The 19,072-nt window shown below is 41.2% G+C and overlaps 1 protein-coding gene across 2 annotated transcripts in view; it reads right to left on the reverse strand.

The window, feature by feature from the left end:
* tbc1d17 (TBC1 domain family member 17) overlaps positions 1-19,072 on the reverse strand; it is a 30,851-nt gene extending 11,779 nt beyond the window's left edge. Inside the window, exons 1-8 of one of the 2 annotated variants that reach the window (XM_031905197.1) lie at positions 18,786-18,951; positions 16,171-16,269; positions 15,179-15,250; positions 10,234-10,351; positions 6,162-6,369; positions 977-1,088; positions 434-595; positions 179-310 (exon numbers count right to left, since the gene is read on the reverse strand). In XM_031905197.1, the coding sequence (XP_031761057.1) occupies positions 179-310; positions 434-595; positions 977-1,088; positions 6,162-6,369; positions 10,234-10,351; positions 15,179-15,250; positions 16,171-16,269; positions 18,786-18,890 (1,008 nt within the window). In that variant the 5' untranslated portion in view covers positions 18,891-18,951. Of the gene's footprint in view, positions 1-178; positions 311-433; positions 596-976; positions 1,089-6,161; positions 6,370-10,233; positions 10,352-15,178; positions 15,251-16,170; positions 16,270-18,785; positions 18,952-18,978 lie in introns of those variants that run through there. The other variant, NM_001079434.1, reaches the window with a different exon arrangement.

The raw sequence follows: 19,072 nt of genomic DNA on the forward strand, positions 1-19,072 counted from the left end.
AAGCAAAGATTTGTTCCATTGCATCCAGGACTGAGTGAGTACATCTGCATTGGCGCTTGGAGAAGCAGTGTTGTACCATAGCGGCAGCTTGTGGCCAAATCTTGTAACAGCACTGCAAATGCAGCAGCTATGCAGGTACCAATAGAGCTGGGACGGCACAAAGTGTAGACACACTCACCCCTGAGAAGATCCTTCTTTTAAGGGCTTCCACCTCTACCACATGACCCTCTGGATCAAAATAGGACTCCCATTCTTGTTCACTTACAGGTTCCTGGCGATGCACAACTGGCCGTTCTCCCAGTTCAACTTGCTAGAAAGATGTTTTCAAAAAAATACATTTTTGCTTTACTGTACAGAGTAATGTGGCACTTAGTAGCCACCATGTTAGCACTTGCTTTAAAACCAAGAAGAAAAGCATAATAACCCTACTTACGCAAGTAATCACCTCGAACCCTGGCTCATCCTCCAATCCAACAGCCATCTCTGACACTGGCCGCTGGTGAGCTCCATCCTGGGGGCGAAGGGCGCCTCGGAAAAAGTTTGTGACTTTGGAAAATCCCCCAAATGTTGCAGTGTAAGGATCCCCAAAAAACCTCTAGAAACAGGAAACATTGTTGCTTTACTATTAAGTGGTATCAATAATATTGCTTTAGCTTTCAAGGCACTTTAGACTATACATAAGAAAACACTGTACAGAGATCTTTTTTACAGGACTGTGTTGAGTACAGGATTCACATCCAAAGAAACATGCCTTGGAGTTTCCAATTTAATTCCTCTATTGTTTATCCTGCACCCCACCAGGCTTAGATAGACAGACTGGCAAAGGGAAAAAGGCAACAACAGTGGAAGCATGAAGCTGAGCAGGGAACAAACCCTGGGTAGATGTGGAGGGTTCTGCTTAAAATCCATTCAACGTTGTTAATTATAGTGCAGGCTTAGAAGAATACAAGGCCCAACAATAACAAAGGCGACTTACAGAAAATAAGTAAAAAGAACCATCATCAAACAACTGAAGCTCATCGAAGGAATGGGACAGCGCATGGGAGTCATGTGGATAGACCAAAAACAGCCGGGAATCTTTCGGAGAGCTGTTATAAGAAACACAATTCAACTTAATTAAAGCTGCTTCTGTTTTGTAGCACACATAATACAACACATACACACACTGAATGCAAAACTATATAATTATATTGGAACTCTGGTATCAATATTTGGAACCAAAGGTCAAACAAGATATAGATCTTTCTAATACTGCAACTACTAAAAACAAATCAAACGTTAAAAATTTTTAATCCAAACAATGAGGAATACAGACTTAAATGAGCAATTTGGAATTTTGGGAGTATTGTCTACAAACTGAGCCCAGAGACAGATCATATATAAATGTTAGCTGAAATACAGAGCTACAGGACTCCCATTACACTAATGCATATAGAAGATATGCCCCTTATAACAGAGGCGCTCGTAGGATGCTGGATGCCACGGTTCAACAGCAATGGATGTTTATACAGGTATTTACTTTGCCCTGGCAGCATTCCATGCATTTTGGAGACAAAGTAAAGAACATTAAAATCGAAGTTAAATGAACTTGTAGCACCAGGTACTTGCTGGTTGAATGGAAGGCCAGCATTGGTTAGAAAGGTTAAATGTGTTCAGGACTGATTTTAGGCAAAGCTAAAAAGTGAACCCAGTCCCAACCCTAGCCTGCCCGTTCCCAACCCACACCAATGAACCACCTGTATCTATAGATCTGTGCACAACCTGACCATCTCTGCCGGAGAAGGAAGTGGGACATAGTAACATCCAGTGCAGGTGGACTTGCATTCAGGGCCAAATGGGGCTCATTCGATCGACTGATCTCTAGGCCAACATTCAGGGCCAGGGCACACAGAGCGTTAGCTCCGCTGCTCTCAGCCTGCGTTTGTTTTTTCAGACTGAGAGAAGCGGATCCACTCCCTTCCCCAGTTCCGCTGATCTGCACTTAAAAGTACAGCTTCCGCTTGCATGCAGCTCAACGGAGCTGGGTAAGGGAGCGGATCCGCTTCTTTCAGTCTAAAAAAAAAAGGAAGGCCAAGAGCAGCTGAGCCAACGTTCCAACCTCTGATCATTATAGGCATCTGTGCAGGCTTGTTGGGAGATGGCGGTCTCAATGTGCCAATGTGGCCCCACCCAACTGGACTTTCAAACCTGCAAACCAGATATCTGTCAGGGAGGCAGATGGGAATGGCCCACACATGGCCAAATAAGATGCAACTTGGTCTGAAGGGCTGACTTGGCAGCTTAAATATGCAATGTATGGCCAGCTTAAAAGTAGAAAGAATGAACCCTCCAGAATAATAAGGACCCCCTGGGGGGATGAATCACATTGATAAAAGCTGATTATCTTGATTCACAATTGTTACATTTTGTATGTTCATACATCAGTGATGCAGCAAAGTCCATAATAAAAGGTAAAGGAAGTCATATTTACTGGTTGCTCATTCACACTCCCAAGTGAATAAAATTGATTCACGCCTCCACTAAGTCAACCAAGATTTGTTTAATTCCTAGTGCATTTTAGCCATGCCCCCAATTATGCCCCGACTCCACCCAGGTCATGCCCCCGATTGCTCTTCCTGCTCTGCCTTGTGCCCCGTTTCAAGCGCACACAGTAGTATTGGGTGACTACAGTGCAAATCAAAGTTACTCCATACTGACATGTCTGAGCTAAGCATCATCAACTTGTTCCATTTTTACAGAGATCCCTTACACCACTCAGAACAAGGTATGTGCATTATAATAACATTACTCAAATGTGTTACTATAATGTGCACCAGAAATATGTTTCAAATTTCCCTCAGTTACCTGCCTGAAGAATTATAGCAAGTTTTAAGAATACTATCAAAATCTTGATGCCATACATACATGGGAAATAATCTAGCTACCAAACAACTCTACAACACTACCTCTTATTTACGTGCACAAGAGCAAAATGACACACACTGGCCCTGGACTGGGATTTAAAATAGGCCTGGCATTCCAAGTACACAGAGACCCAAACAGCCCCCACCAGCCCAATAAATAGTGACTGTCTATGGCATCTTACAGCAGCCCCTCTGGCATTTGCCAGAATCCACACAATGCCAGTCCAGACCTGACGCACTCCATATTAATACAAGATGGCTACCAGTATAAAGCAGCCATAACCAATTACACACAAATAAGTCAGTATGTAAATAATGCTTTGTGCTTTACTGTCTGTGTGAGCGGAGATCGATGGAAATGAACCATGGCCTGGAAACAGGGTGTATTTCCCCTCAATGCCACAATAAAACTTTTATAGGCCAATGTGCGGAAGTGATGGGGTTGCATTCTGGTGGCTTTAGATTCCATTTACAGCATAAAACCCATTCGGGGACACATCAGCGCTAGTTAAGGTTCCGCCAAGCCAGCGGCCCAGTGCATGACTCAGCAGCTGTCAGCAGCCATCGATTCCTGCAGCGGGCGGATTATACGACAGTAAGTGAAACTACAGCAAACCTTAGTTAGGACTTGATGAAACTCCATAAATAATAAATCCGTAACCAAATGGTTCCGCTCAACGATTCCTTCGGCCTTGACGTTTAATGGCACTGCGGTCACAGGCAGATTCAGCAGTAAAGGCTGGATGTTTTTACAGCATTAAGCCTATCACAAGCTGCTATGTGCTTTCATTGGAGCCCCAATACGGCTCTGCGGGACTACAAGTATCCAGCACCTCAGGCTGCCAGTTACAGTTGAAGAGGCAGAGGCCATCATCAGCTGTAACCAATAAGAAACTGTATCCATTCGTCACAGCAGGTCTCCCTTATACCTACTTAGAAATGGTTATGGTTAGAGACCCCCACACATCAGCTTAGCCATTTTGCTCAACTTACCTGGGATAACCCCCTCCTTTACACAGTCTGGAGAAAGGCCCAGGACAAACAGATTAAATCCATCTTACTCTGTATGGCTGCCCTTCCTAAGAAACCCCTAACTCGTACAATCTTTCAACAATGAGCAAGACAGGGGATTCAGTCAGAACTACAGGAAGCCCCTGAACTATTTCCAGTAATAATCTCCCATCCGTTCTCATATTTCAAAGCAAGGAGTTCCATTGCAGTGATATTGTACATAATGCTGCAAACCGCAACTGACCACAACAGTACAACAATGGATCAATATGTTCCCACACTTAAAGGAGAAGGCTAGCGAAGGTTAGTGGGTAAAAGGTTAGCAACTTTTTTTACTCAATACAAACAGGCAACCCCCTTTAACTATTTTAGATATTTTAAATGCATCCTAATACTTTATTACCTGGCATCAATGGCAAGAGATGTCTATTAACTTGACCCTAACTAATGTGCACAGAACAAAAAACAGAGTCTGGGGTTTCTCTCTCTCTCATATGTTATTACACTCAACACTTTTAGATTGACCAGGACTCCCTGTACCCCCTGTATCAGTCAGTATTTGTATGCAATCTGTATGTTTGATGTATGCACCCTTCATACATCATACAGCACTGCAGAATATAACACCAACGCCAGGGCTGCCATCAAGGGGGTGGAGGGTGACTGTTGTACCAGGCCTAGTAAAAACCTTGGTCCGAAGGGGGCCCGGCTGTGTTGCGAAACTTACGCAAAATGCGTAAATTACATACTGTATAGAGTTACGTTAAAACTTAATTTACAAAACTTCTGCAAAAACTGACTTGACGGGAAACTAATGTAACTTACATAGCAGCTTATGTAATTAATATATCAGGCAATGACAATGAATTAAAAAACCAATGGTAATTTACACTTACCTCCAATAAACTTTATTAGCACATTCATTACTTATTTTTTCTATTTATATAAATTAATAATGACTACTTTGGGCCCCTAAATTTACACAATTTACATAACTTATGCAAACATATGTAACTTCCATATCAAACAATGACAGCACAACGCAGGGGCAGAAAGGAGTGTAGGGTTTAAACTCAGTGTGATTTCCACTGACCCCCAATGGACTGACTGTTAATTAGCACATGAATTAATGGAACAATTTACATGAATATCTTTTTAGAGTAACATCAGCTGTTTATATTGGGAGCCATGAATTATATGAGGGTATCCTACATGTACTTTTTAGCAGTGGAATGACTGGTTATTGGGCCCCAAAGAAAGACCATTTGGCCCCCACATTTTGGGAACAAGACATGAATATATATTGCACGCTTGTGTTCATGGGGGGTCATATAAAAAACTTGTATGAGGCCCAAAAGTTTCTGATGGCGACACTGAACACCACCACATAGTGGAGCTTGCTTGGCTATGGGTACAGCGCTGCAAGATGTCTACTTCACTGTTTACTTGGCATCAAACATTTGTCTATGTGGCAGCATAAGAAATGCTTTATGTAGTATAAAGGCTCTGCCTTTAGGGAAATAAATGCCAGTCACTAGCGCAGTGGCTTAACTGTAGTGATGGCTGACACAGTGGTTGGTGGGAAACAGGGGGCCCACAAGTGGGAAGGATCTCTGGTAACCCTCAATTTTGGGGAGTGGGAACTAAAACACTGTTGCAGGTGCAAGCTACATCACTGCAATGATCTAATTCCAGTTGGCATCATTTCCGGCATTCGCTGTTAAAGCAATGTGTCAGTCCGATTCTTTTATTTTAACTTGGGTGCACCAATTGACGCAGGCCACTGTAGGAGCTGTGGAGCTATGACCTGGTTGGAGGCGGAGGTCCAGGCGCAAATGCGCTCAGTTAAAGCAGGAGGAAGGCAGAGAGCGCAATTATATGAAAAGGCAAGGAGTGCATGTTGATTTAATTAAAGTGGTGGTTCAGCTTTAAGGTAACTTTTAGTATGTTCATTTTACCTGCTTAGAATTCTAAGCAACTTTTCAGTTGGTCTTCATTATTGATGTTTTGGTTTTTTTTTTTTAATTATTTGCCTTCTTCTGCAGCTTTCAAATTGGGGTCACTGACCCCAGCAGCCAAAAAACGACTGCTCTGTGAGGTTACAGTTTTATTGTTACTTTCATAGCTTATTTTTCTGTTCAGGTCCTCTCCTGTTCATATACCAGTAGTAGCTGTACATCAGACACATCTAAAAAATGCAAAGGTGGTCCATATTTAGTATTCCCTATTGAAAATAACAATACTCACGTGGCTAATATGATGTATTTGCGCAGGGCTTTGAGAAGAGCCTTTGTTCCACCTTGATGAAAATGCAAAGCCTGATGGGAAATGCCATCTTTTGTAATAAATATGAGGTAGGACCAGCCCAAACCAGGCTTGCTTTTCCGGATGGACTTCAGATCTGCTAAGCTGATGGTAAAGGCCCACTTCCCACGGTGACCAGATTTTGGGGCTTCTAAAGAAAATAGTAAAGGGAGTACAAAGAATTAGATTTGTCTAGTGCTTCTGCAAACAAAGAAACAAATAAGCTTATTCTGAGATGCCCTTTAAAATGACATTACACAGATAGACCCATAAAAGATTTAATCCCTTTTGGAGGCTTTTGGCACTTTTTGGGTTGGATTTGGTTTTAATGACCCCCCTACATTGATATTCTTTTTTTTTTTTTTTTTTTTTTTTTTAATAGCAAAATTGTTTTCACGCAGACTGCAAGAAGTAAATCATCCTCAGACTCCTGTGAATCGTTGCTCCCCAGTGGCTAGAAAAACTGTAAAATGCTTGCTTGATTGTTTAGAGCAATAACTGAACATCTGTCAGACATGGAACTGTCCTTGTTAGACTCAGAAAGCAGAGACAACACAGCTTGTTCAGTAGGGGCCTGCTCTCTACAGTTCTACTTGCTGTGCTGATGCCAACTGATAATAGATGGTACAGGTATAGAATCGGTTATCCACAATGCTAGGGACCTGGGGTTTTTCAGATAAGAGATCTTTCCATAATTTGGATTACCAAATAGAATTGTTTTGCCAACAATATAGATATGTATAGCTTACATAGCATCATGTACAAGGTACAGGTATGGGACCTGTTATCCAGAATGCTTGGGACCTGGAGTTCTTTCCTTAATTTGGATCTTCATACCTTAGGTCAACTAAAAGGATTAATTATATCTTAGTTGGGATCAAATACAGGTACTGTTTTATTATTACAGAGAAAAGGGAATCATTTAACCATTAAATAAACCCAATAGGGCTGTTCTGCCCCCAATAAGGGGTAATTATATCTTAGTTGGGATCAAGTACAGGTACTGTTTTATTATTACAGAGAAAAGGGAATCATTTAAACATGAAAAAAACCCAATAGGGCTGTTTTGCCCCCAATAAGGAGTAATTATATCTTAGTTGGGATCAAGTACAGGTATTGTTTTATTATTACAGAGAAAAGGGAATCATTTAACCATTAAATAGACCCAATAGGGCTGTTCTGCCCCCAATAAGGAGTAATTATATCTTAGTTGGGATCAAGTACAAGGCTCTGTTTTTTATTATTACAGAGAAAAATCAAATCATTTATAAAAATGTAAATTATTTGATTACAATGAAGTGTGTGGGAGATGGCCTTTCGGTAATCTGGAGCTTTCTAGATAATGGGTTTCCAGATAATGGATACCATATCTGTAATGTTTTATTATTGCAGAGAAAAAAGAATCATTTTTAAAAATTAGAGCTACAGGTATTTGCCTAAAATTGGGTCTATGGGAGATTGCCTTTCCTTAATTCAAAGCTTCTGGATAATGGGATTTTGGATAAGGGATCCCATGCCTGTACCTGTCTAGCGCCATCTTAGGAGTGGCAACCCAATATATCAGTGACCTTACCCCTATGCCAAGTCTGTACAAGTTACACAAGTAGTATAGCCCTGAATGGGATTAATCCCCTATACATATTAGCTGCCACAGAAAGCCTTGCAAACTGCCAGAACAATTGATGGAGTGATCAGAAAAGGAACCCTGTAGCACAACTGTTAAGAAAGCATGGCCATGTCCTTAAATATTTTGAACTGATGTGTACTGTGTAGGGGAAAGCATGTTTTTCCTCTTAGACCGCTAATCCCTGCAGAAAGGAACGCTTTCACTCTTGTTCCAATGAAAGATACAGGCCTTTGGCATATTTTCCCTTTATAATAGTCAACCTGTTTGAAAGAACATGTTCCTAAATAAACAAGAACTATTCCTATTCACACCAGCAGCATTTCTATTCCTGCCGTGCAATTCCATCCCACCATGCCTCTTGCCAGCCTGAATAAGCATCTGCTGCCCACTGTTTATCAGTATGATATTAGCGCTCCCAAGTACAAGGGTCATTGGCACATTATCAGAAAGAGCACAAAGGCATCTGATGCATGCAATTATGCCAGTTATGCCTGGGTCATGCTCAGAAGAAGTTATGTTGCATCAGATTTCATCCCAGGTTAAAATGGTGAAAAACCCTGACTGTAATAAGTTCCTTAAAAGGAGATTATACCAACCAATAATGGATTTAAAAGGTGTAAAAAGTTTTGTGTTTTTTTAAAAGGTAATTCTACCCAAACACAAGCTTTTCGAAAAGTAAACACAATTTCAAGCAACTTTGCAGTTTACATCAATTAAAAAATGTGCAGTCTTTTCATGATTTTCACTAAGCCCCGCCCCTGTTCCCCTGCTGATCTGGCTGGCTACTTTAAGACTCAAATAAAATGTAACAGTAGTCGCCTGTCCTCAGCCTGGCTTCAGCCTGCATCCTCCAAATCCCACAATTACCTGCACACGTGATGTCAATAAGGAAAGGAACATCACAGTGCAATCCATTGTGGGTTATGTAGTTCCTGCATGCTGTCTGTAAGCTGTGGAGAAGTTCAATCAATGTTTTAGTCCCTCCTCCCCTGCCAGGATTTCAAATGATGTAGAAAAAGAAGAACTGTTTTGCAGCTGGATATCAGCATATAAAACAATGTTTATTCATGTTTTTGATGGAACAGATTACAGTGATATTAGGAGTTTCTTTGTTGTGTGGAGCTCTGCAACAAATTGTGGTCTGGAAGCCGAAGTTTTCCTTTACTTGCAGTGTAAAATAACCACAGTCCCACACCCTTCACCCAAATGGCAAATAAACATTTTACCAAAGGCATGCAGTGCTACTCTGTATGGTGTTATAACTTGGCTCCCAGCATCCTGAGGGTCATACATATTGTACTTAAAGTAACTATTAAACTACAGTACCCTGATATAAGAAGGTACCATGAAAACACTATCTTGTATGGAAGCCTGAAGCTGCAGCCCAACAGCTGCAAAACCCCAGGGACCTCTTTTGGTATTATTCTGTTTGATTGGTACCCCCCTTGTTTTTTAAGGGATAATATAACCCCCTGCTAACATTTATAGAAGGATATAAAAGGTTACCTTAGGGGTTCTATGACAGCAACTTCCTGATGGCTCATAATGTTGCATATATGGACCTATCATGACTTGCCTAGCAGTCTGCTTTGTACCCCAGATGCCTGAGCCTTGTTAATGTGAAGCTCGATCCTCAGATTAGCAAGCAACATAAAAAAGTGGAACAAAGCAAGGCTGCCCCAGAAAAGGTTTATTAAATTGATACAAACAAACCCTATAATTATTTGTTACCCATCTCTCAGTGGAACAGCACTGATTAAACCCTAACCATAACTCTATGACCACAAAATGCCAAAATACTGAAGGGCTTGAGCAACCAATACATGCCTTCCACTGTAGCTAATTTCCTGCTCACCTCCAAACACACAGTTTTTTTCTCACAGGAACAACTGGCCAATGGTATAATGCCATCTGGGAGTCAGATATACATAAGGTTATATGCCAACTGTCTTTGTTATCAACACTGACAGCATAGGCAAGGGGACTTACATACAGCCCTGCACCATCTATTGTGAGCGTTATTCTACAGATAAATGTAGCAATGTGAGCACTTTTGCAGTTTTCTGTTTTTAGCAATTTCTGAGATATTTGCGTTTTTACACAATTAATACATAGCACACAGCACATAATAAGTACATAGTAAATACAAGTAATACAAGTAAGCACACAAAAGGAAGGAGACTGTTAGGATGGCTGACATGCTCACCTTCAAAAAAAGCTATTGAGCTGAAAGCCTGGTATTAATAGTCTTGACCTGCCAATATCTCAGAAATAAACATTAAAGGAAAATAAATACAAAAGTGCTCAGAGGACCACTGAGTAAATGTATTTTTAAGGCATAACTCCCCTTTAAAGAACAGAACTATAATGTGTGCAACTCTAACGTACTTGGCTCCTCTTCTTGAGGGCGACCTTTAGTTCCCACAGTACTGATAACAGCCCAGTCTGGCTCATACCCAGGATCAAACAGTTCTTCTGTCCGGCAACTGGCGCTTCCTGGAGATTCCTATTAAAACATTAAGAAAACACCAATTATGATGCATTTTATACACTTGCCCTAGAAATATGTTTTTCTTTTAATATAACTAAGTATAACAGATATGGCAGCCAACGGGGGCAGCATTTGATACATAGTACATACACAGTATACCTCTATAAATATGAGGACATTTAAGGACACATTATCATTAGGACAAATTACACCCAGTTAAAAGTTACACCCGTGGCCTCACCCAAACCGTACCCACTTATCCTTGACCTTTTTTGGATCTGCAATTCAACGCTGTCACATTAAAATAGGATAAAGCTGGATGGAAACGCAATCAGATAGGATCACACAGTGGTCGGTCTTAACTGCCTCCTAAGGGTGAAGACACACAGACCTACTCAGTAGCAGCTACTTGTCACGTCTACTGAACACCAGAAAATACTAATGTGCTAAAACACATGCAGAGACAATTATCAGTAAATGATCAGCAATGTCTATCTTAGTAGACATGACAAGTAGTTGCTACTATTAGATCCATGTGTCTTCACCCTAAGGGGCCATCGCTCTGAATAATGTTTTGGCAGATAGGTACAGACCACCTTAACTGAAAATGATAATGTAATAAACACTATTCTTAAGGTGGCCATACACATCTGCCAATTCAGGCCCTTCAGACTGATTAGCCAGCTTATCTGCCAAGTATGTAAGAGGCCCACCTAATCGAAATCTGGATGAAAATTGACCATATATGGAACAGACAGGTTTGGCCCAGGGGATTCAGGAACGCATTGGCTTGTTGGTGCGGTCCTTGCCCTGACAGCTTCTATTCCCATAGTTGTGATCTGATTGTTTGGCCATAGGGCCCAATGATGGGAACAATCCTATATTTCCCACCCTACATGGGCATATCAGAGAAAGATCCATTCATTTGGCAACCTCGACAAACGAGTGGATCTTATAAATTTACAACGTTTCGTATCTGCAACCCTTGTGTAATATTGACAAAATGTATGCAGTCTAAGGATATTACTGTATTCAACCATTTACCATAAAGAGGTATTCTTTTAGGTAGCATTCTGCTCCAGTTTAATGCCATACAGTTATTTTATCTGTGAAAGCCAATATATCTATATAATGTGGCCTACTTCATCCAGTGGCCTTCACCATGCATAGAGTATTGGGGACATGGCCCCCATACTATTGGAATATTATAAGTCTGTGACAATATGCTCAAAATACATTATATAATAAAACTCATCCCTCTTGCTTACGGCAGAAATACTTAAACCCACAAGAGATCAGAGCAAATAATAGTCTATTGCTTCACAATATATGCAATCCATAGTAACTTCCAACAGGTTGGGCCTATATTTCTTTCTGCAATCTCCATTTGCCAATCCCCCCTCCCTTAGCATGAGACAGCCTAAGCCCGATCTCTGGCAATTCTCCCTATATAAATCACCAAGAAGGCTCCTCTATTGGATTCCAATGTAACCCAATCAATTAATTTGCCTAGCATTGTATAGTTCAGCTCTCCTCTAAACCAGTAAATCATTCAGAATCAATTTCTCTCTATATTTATACAAGCTTGTGTGTTTGTCACCCCGTAACACTATATACTCCTTGGACAGTTCTATAGGATTTATAAGAGAATCATTAATGATATAGATCATCCAGGAAAAAAAAGCTTTGATGACTTCTTATAACATCCAGGACTGCAGGTCTGAAACCTTTTATCCAGAATGCTTGGGACCTGGGGTTTTCTGGATAAGGGGTATTTTGGTAATTTGGATCTCCATACCTTGAGTCTACTAAAAAAAGAATTTAAACATTAAATAAACCCAATAGGATTGCTTTCTATTACCCAGAAATGTATTAGTGTTTGTTACATAACAACAATAAGTAGATTACCAAAGGGGAATGTTTTGTTTATTTTTTTTCAAAGAATCACACACATGTGATATATATATATATATATTTAAGCTAAAGCGCTTAATATCTTATAGAAATAAGTCAAACGTATTTAATATTTTAGAGCATTACTCTCTGTACTACATCATGCTCACGTTACAGTCTGTGTTTCCCGCCACACTGGGTATTTAAGTCTAGTTCTGTGTTTGTTTGTTAACTTTGAGAAAGGCTGCAGGAGTAGCCGAAACGTCGGTTCTTCACTATGTTCTAATAAACTATTAATCTTCGTGATAAGTCCTGTGTGAAGCGGCCCCTTTTTTGATTGATTATCTACACCTCTGAGGACTGCACCCAGGCTTCTAATGCCGAGATGGCCCTAAAGCAGCTTGACGCCCAAGCTAAATCTCAGCGCGAGTAACAAAACATCTAAAAATACCTTTGTATCTAAGTCAATCTCAATTCTGGTCAGTAAAGCATATGAATTGCATAACTATGTGAAAATGCAGGAGAAGGCAATTTTGCTCAATTACCCAACACAAATGTTTTATTGGCAGAGATTCAGATTCGTCTAAAAAAAAAAGGATATTATTTAAAAGTTTGGCTGCCCACCCTGGAGATTTAATGCCATTGACAAAACATTGTGTGTTCTCACCCTTAAAGGAGAAGGAAAGTCATTTTGGCATTTTACTGCCAATAGATTCGCCACATTAGTGCCAATTAGAACACTATATTTATTCTGCAGAAACCTTTACCATACCTGAGTAATCAGCCCTAGAAGCTCCCTCTATTTAAGATAACAGCTGCCATTTTAGCTTTGTCTTAGTAGCTTCCTGCTGCTGGTAGCATAGATCACACATTATTATTGGGGGGGGGGGGGGGGGGGGAGTGAATTCTTATGCATTCTTATGGGAGGGGAAAGGAGAGAGCTGTGCAGACTCAGCCCCTGGAATGAAGCATTCTTCTAAGAGAGGAAGCCTAATACCGAAGATGATGTTTAAACAAAGGAAGACAACAAATCCTGTGTTTCTTCTTCTCCTGCCACTGGATGGGCCCTGGACAAGAATCCCATTAGTGGGTCCAATCCACCCCTATGGGGTTTTGTATTAAGGCTGTCTACTAGAAGAGTTAATTTAAAAATCACTTATTGATGGATTCCAAACCCCCATGCAATTATATATTTGTGGTGAACTCGAAGAGCAGGATCAGCAATTATATTAACTGGGGGATAACCAACATTTTGTCACTCCCTGAATGTGTGATTGCATTTGACTCCTGCAAAACTCCTTACACGGGGTACTGGGTCCAACAGACATGTCAAAAATGGATAAACTGCAGACTCAGGCTCTCCAGACAGAGACAGCAGCTTATTGGCCCATTTACGGGGGACCTCTTGATGGCCTGCTTGGCCAATATCTGGCCTGAAATCAGCATTTATCGCACAGGTAAGAATACGCCTATTGGGCGAGGACTACATTGGTGCACTGATATGGTCCTTTACCGAGGGGTCTTGTTATGATCCTACTGTGGGTCTGGAGATCCAACCAGATCATACTGATTTGGCCGAGGTTAGTGACCAAATTGAGTATTAAAATATTGGGGACTGGAATTATGGAAGCGGTAAACTGGTAATTTAAAAGGGGTGGTACCAAATTTATTAAAGTGCTTTAGACACAACAGGTAAATCCAAGTATGGTAACAGTTTGCTGGTCAGTAATTCTATGTCACAAATTATCTGTGCAAATTAAATGAGGAAAGTAAAATGGTAACAATAACACCAGGGATATCTCTTCGGCACTTGTGTATTATCACTTATGAAAATGCTGTGAATGAATTGCACGTTATTTTCTATGACATTAAGTGCATCTACAATATTTGTCGACTAAATAATGGAGAGATTTTCTAGTGCACAAATACACCACTCAGCAGTGCTCTTGCTTATAGTCCCCTTGGCCAGACCTAGGGGCCCATTTATCAATATACAATTGGTTACGAATAGAAAAAAATCGTATTTTTTCTAACTTTTAGAACCGTATTTTCCGCAACTTTTTCATACTTTGCGACAAAATCGTATTTGTTGCAATGAGTACGAAAGTTACGGAATTCATTCAAGCTTCAGTATCGTGACTTTCTTTGGGCCAGGTTGGAGCTGCAGAGTGCCATTGAGCCCTATGGGAGACTTTCCTTGGGCCGGGTTGGAGCTGCAGAGTGCCATTGAGCCCTATGGGAGGCTTTCCTTGGGCCGGGTTGGAGCTGCAGAGTGCCATTGAGCCCTATGGGAGACTTTCCTTGGGCCGGGTTGGAGCTGCAGAGTGCCATTGAGCCCTATGGGAGGCTTTCCTTGGGCCGGGTTGGAGCTGCAGAGTGCCATTGAGCCCTATGGGAGACTTTCCTTGGGCCGGGTTGGAGCTGCAGAGTGCCATTGAGCCCTAATGGAGACTTTCCTTGGGCCAGGTTGGAGCTGCAGTGCCACTGAGTCCTTTGGAAAGCTTCCCACATCATGCATTGAAATGTCAAAGTCAGAAAGGTTTTCGCGTCGTTTACGATCGCTGGGATATGAAAATTTTGTGATTATCAGATTGCCATACATAAATGATCGTTTCAATACGAAAATTTCGGAACTTTGGGATGGTAAGTACGAAATTTTTATATTTAAATGAAAAGAATTTTCGTGACATTTTCGATCATCAGAAATGATCGGATTTCGTGATTCGTATTCGTACATTAGTGAATCGCACCCCTTGTCTAGCAGGTTTTATGACTAATCTAGCAATTATCTGGCTCTTGATGGGACAGAAAGCTGCAGACACTGTGTACACATACAGAACTTATTAGGTGTGATTTTAATGATGAAAACCAGAGAATCTTCAGTAAAACCCAGAATTAACCCAATTTGAATACTGACATGCGAGAAACACCTTGAAACCATTCACTCACTTTTCTATAATGAATCTGTGCTGCATCATCATCCTCTTCCACAGGAATCCACTGCAAGATCACATCCGATGGCTACAGGAAGGGGGATTAGAAATGGATTAAACAACAATAACCAAATATAATCGTCTATACAAGTACATATAACATCAGGCATCCTTTCAGAGGGTTTTATAGTCTAACTCTCAGCATCTATTGACTTTCTATATGGCCAGCTTTAGAAGTTTATTGTTGCTTGTTGAAGTTGAACTACAGGAGGACAATGACAAACAACATAAAATACCTTTTCTGGTACGGGGCAACAAGTACCTTGCTAGGGATAGTTCTGTACATGTCTGCTGCCTATTCTAGCGAAGACACAAGCAAAAAACATATAACAAAACTGATCCACTATGGTCCGCTAAGGGGCATTCAAACTAAACAATCCAAAGTAAATAGGACCATAAGATAAATTCTAGGAACCCACCTACAAAAAAACACATACAGATGTGTAGAGTTAGGGACCTAAATTAATTAATCACTGTGACCAGTTAGCAGACTAACTACAAGGTGGCTTCTTCTCAGAGTCACATTTGGCCAAAGCATAAATCTGCCCTTGTGACCAATCAAAAAAACTATATTATCACAACAAACTTGCATGTAATTTACCATAATTGGATTCCACGGAGTACAAAAAAAGTATAAATTTGCATTGAAGTACAAATGCCACTGCTCTCGGTACCCTACCATATAAGTATATTTAACTTTGCTTAGCTCTTATTCCTTGGCTATTAAAGGCTGGGAGTCATAATTCTCTAAATGGTTTCTTATTTAGAAGGACTAAGAGTTATCAGATAGGTAATGTTGGTATATACCACTGAGGACACCACATCATTGTACGCAGAGAAACAGGGAAAATACAGAGAATTCAGGTAGTTCACTTAATAAGGCAATACCCGCCAATATTAATATTCAAAGAATTTTATGTCTGTAAATACACCTTTGCATATATTTACTTTTTCAATAATACGGATGACGCCCTGGATCATAGAGTCCTGATCATTCTGTCTCTTCGCACTGGTGTGAAGGAAGACGCCATTTTTCTCAAATGCCAACTGCAAACAGAAATAAAATATTACTTTTAACAGAAATATTTCAATGTCAGCTAGTTTTTATGAAGAGCATATTAATTCAAGAACTATATCTCCCAGCATATCTCTGTTAAATTGCAGAGGGAATGCTGGAAGTTGTAGCTGGGCATTAACTGCAATCATAGCTTAAATACACCTTTTAATTCTTGCAAAATCAGTCATAGGCTGTGACTAAGTGCCCCATGGAGGCACAAAATGCACAAGGCTATTTTTTGTACATTATATTCTCCATAAGCTGAAGGTCTGAGGCATGAGCACCTGTACCCACCGCTCGATGAGGTGAGTAGACATCATTTAATGACCAGTTCTCTGTGTTTAAAAGTAAATAACTATGCCTAGTCTGTTTTGTGTTGGGTTGGACAAGCTGCATTCATTATGTATTTATAACTTTATTTATAAAGCAATACAAGGATACACAGCACTGTACAGTCTTACAATATACAAAGTGGATTGCCCTTAAAGGGAACCTATCACTCCTATATTGTTTCCCCCACCAGCCAGCACTGGGCTACCTTTACCAAGAGAAGAGCCCCCATTGCAGGCAGCCATGTTGGGGCAAGCGCATGAGCATAATGATCGAGTGCCACAACTCGTGCATTATACGCATGTGTGTGATGTAGGAGAGTGATTTACAATGACCGCTCCTACGTCAGGAGCATGTGCATAGTGTTCAAATGGGGGAGATTGTTATGCCCATGCACGCTTACCAACATGGCCCTCCTGTTGCGGGTAGCCCAGTGCTGGTGGGAGTTTTTCTTCTATTCAAAAAACTATTGTTTCCCCCAAACGGAGTGTGGGCTCTATTAGGATAATGACAAACAACATAAAAAGCCTTCCCTGGTACAGGGCAACAAGTACCTTGCTAGGGATAGTTCTGTACATGTCTGCTGCCAATTCTAGCTAAGACACAAGCAAAAAACATATAACAAAACTGATCCACTATGGTAACAGCCAATTGTTCACTCAAAAGATACAGTTTAGTTTTTTCTTAGAAACAGAGTCAGTGTTCCCTATGCAGGAATTCAGGGAGTTTCATTACAAGGAGAAGTAACACCAAAAAATAACAGTGTTTTAAAGTAATTAAAATATAATATACTCTTGTCCTGCACTGGTAAAACTGGTGTACTTGCTACAGAAACTCTATTATAGTTTATATAAATAGGCTGCTGTGTAGCTATTCAAAATAAAAGGGAGAAAAGGCACAGGTTACATAGCAGATAACAGATAAGCTCTGTAGAATATAATGTGGCTTTATCTGTTATCTGCTAAGTAACCTGTCCCTTTTTTCCTTTGAATGGCTGCCCCCATGGCTACACAGCAACTTTTCTTATATAATCTATAGTAGTGTTTCTGGGGCAAACACACCAGTCGTACCAGTGCAGGGCAACATTATACTGCAATTACCTTTATACACTTTGATATTTTGTTGTTACTGTTCCTTTAAGGGTGAAGACACATAGAGCTAACAGTAGCAGCTACTTGTTGTGGCTACTAAAATAGACAATACTGATCGGAAATAATGAAGGAGAATCCATCCGCTAAACAGACCTTAAGAAGAACTGACTTCTGTTACACTGTTTAAATCCATACCAAGGGAGGGATAAACAAAGTGTTTTCAGTTGCCATTTCAATGACAGCTCCCATAAGGAGGATAGCAGGGGCTGCCCAGCACTAGTTGCTTGGCCACAGGTTGTACATGGCGGTGTCGCTAAATAAACTAGCGTGCCAATTCTGTGGGCTACAGATGCTGCGGAACCCCTTGCCCTGCTCTGTGCGACAGAAAGCTGTAGTTACATTCACTAGAGCCAATATCACTATGATGATGTGCTTGGCCACAGGTTGTACATGGTGGGCGGTGTCGCTAAATAAACTAGCGTGCCAATTCTGTGGGCTACAGATGCTGCGGAACCCCTTGCCCTGCTCTGTGCGACAGAAAGCTGTAGATACATTCACTAGAGCCAATATCCCTGTGATGATGTGCTTGGCCACAGGTTGTACATGGTGGGCGGTGTCGCTAAATAAACTAGCGTGCCAATTCTGTGGGCTACAGATGCTGCGGAACCCCTTGCCCTGCTCTGTGCGACAGAAAGCTGTAGATACATTCACTAGAGCCAATATCACTGTGATGATGTGCTTGGCCACAGGTTGTACATGGCGGTGTCGCTAAATAAGCTAGCGTGTGGGCTACAGATGCTGCGGAACCTCTTGCCCTGCTCTGTGCGACAGAAAGCTGTAGTTACATTCACTAGAGCCAATATCCCTGTGATGATGTGCTTGGCCACAGGTTGTACATGGTGGGCGGTGTCGCTAAATAAACTAGCGTGCCAATTCTGTGGGCTACAGATGCTGCGGAACCTCTTGCCCTGCTCTGTGCGACAGAAAGCTGTAGTTACATTCACTAGAGCCAATATCCCTGTGATGAATGAGAAGGTTCCCGCAAGGGCAGGACACAATACACAAATCACAAGACTCGCTATCACCTGATTATGGAATAATAAAAGACCTAGAGGCTCCCCAGCTCCCCCTGCCGGCTCCTCTCTGATCTGCCGCGCAGTTTCTCGCCTTCTGTATAAGGAATGAAGCATTACGGTCTCCCCGTTCCCCCGCCAATGCTCAGCGGCAGGTATCGGGAAATAAAATCTGACACCGATGCCACGGCGAGAACCAGCTTACCTTGTAACCATCTGACTCCATGACCAGACACATCAAAACTTCCGTATTTACGTCACCTCCGCTAGTTTGACAGCTGGCCATTGGGAGACGGCAG

The sequence above is a fragment of the Xenopus tropicalis genome, chromosome 7 (assembly GCF_000004195.4).
Source record: "Xenopus tropicalis strain Nigerian chromosome 7, UCB_Xtro_10.0, whole genome shotgun sequence".
In the NCBI taxonomy this organism is placed as follows: domain Eukaryota; kingdom Metazoa; phylum Chordata; class Amphibia; order Anura; family Pipidae; genus Xenopus; species Xenopus tropicalis.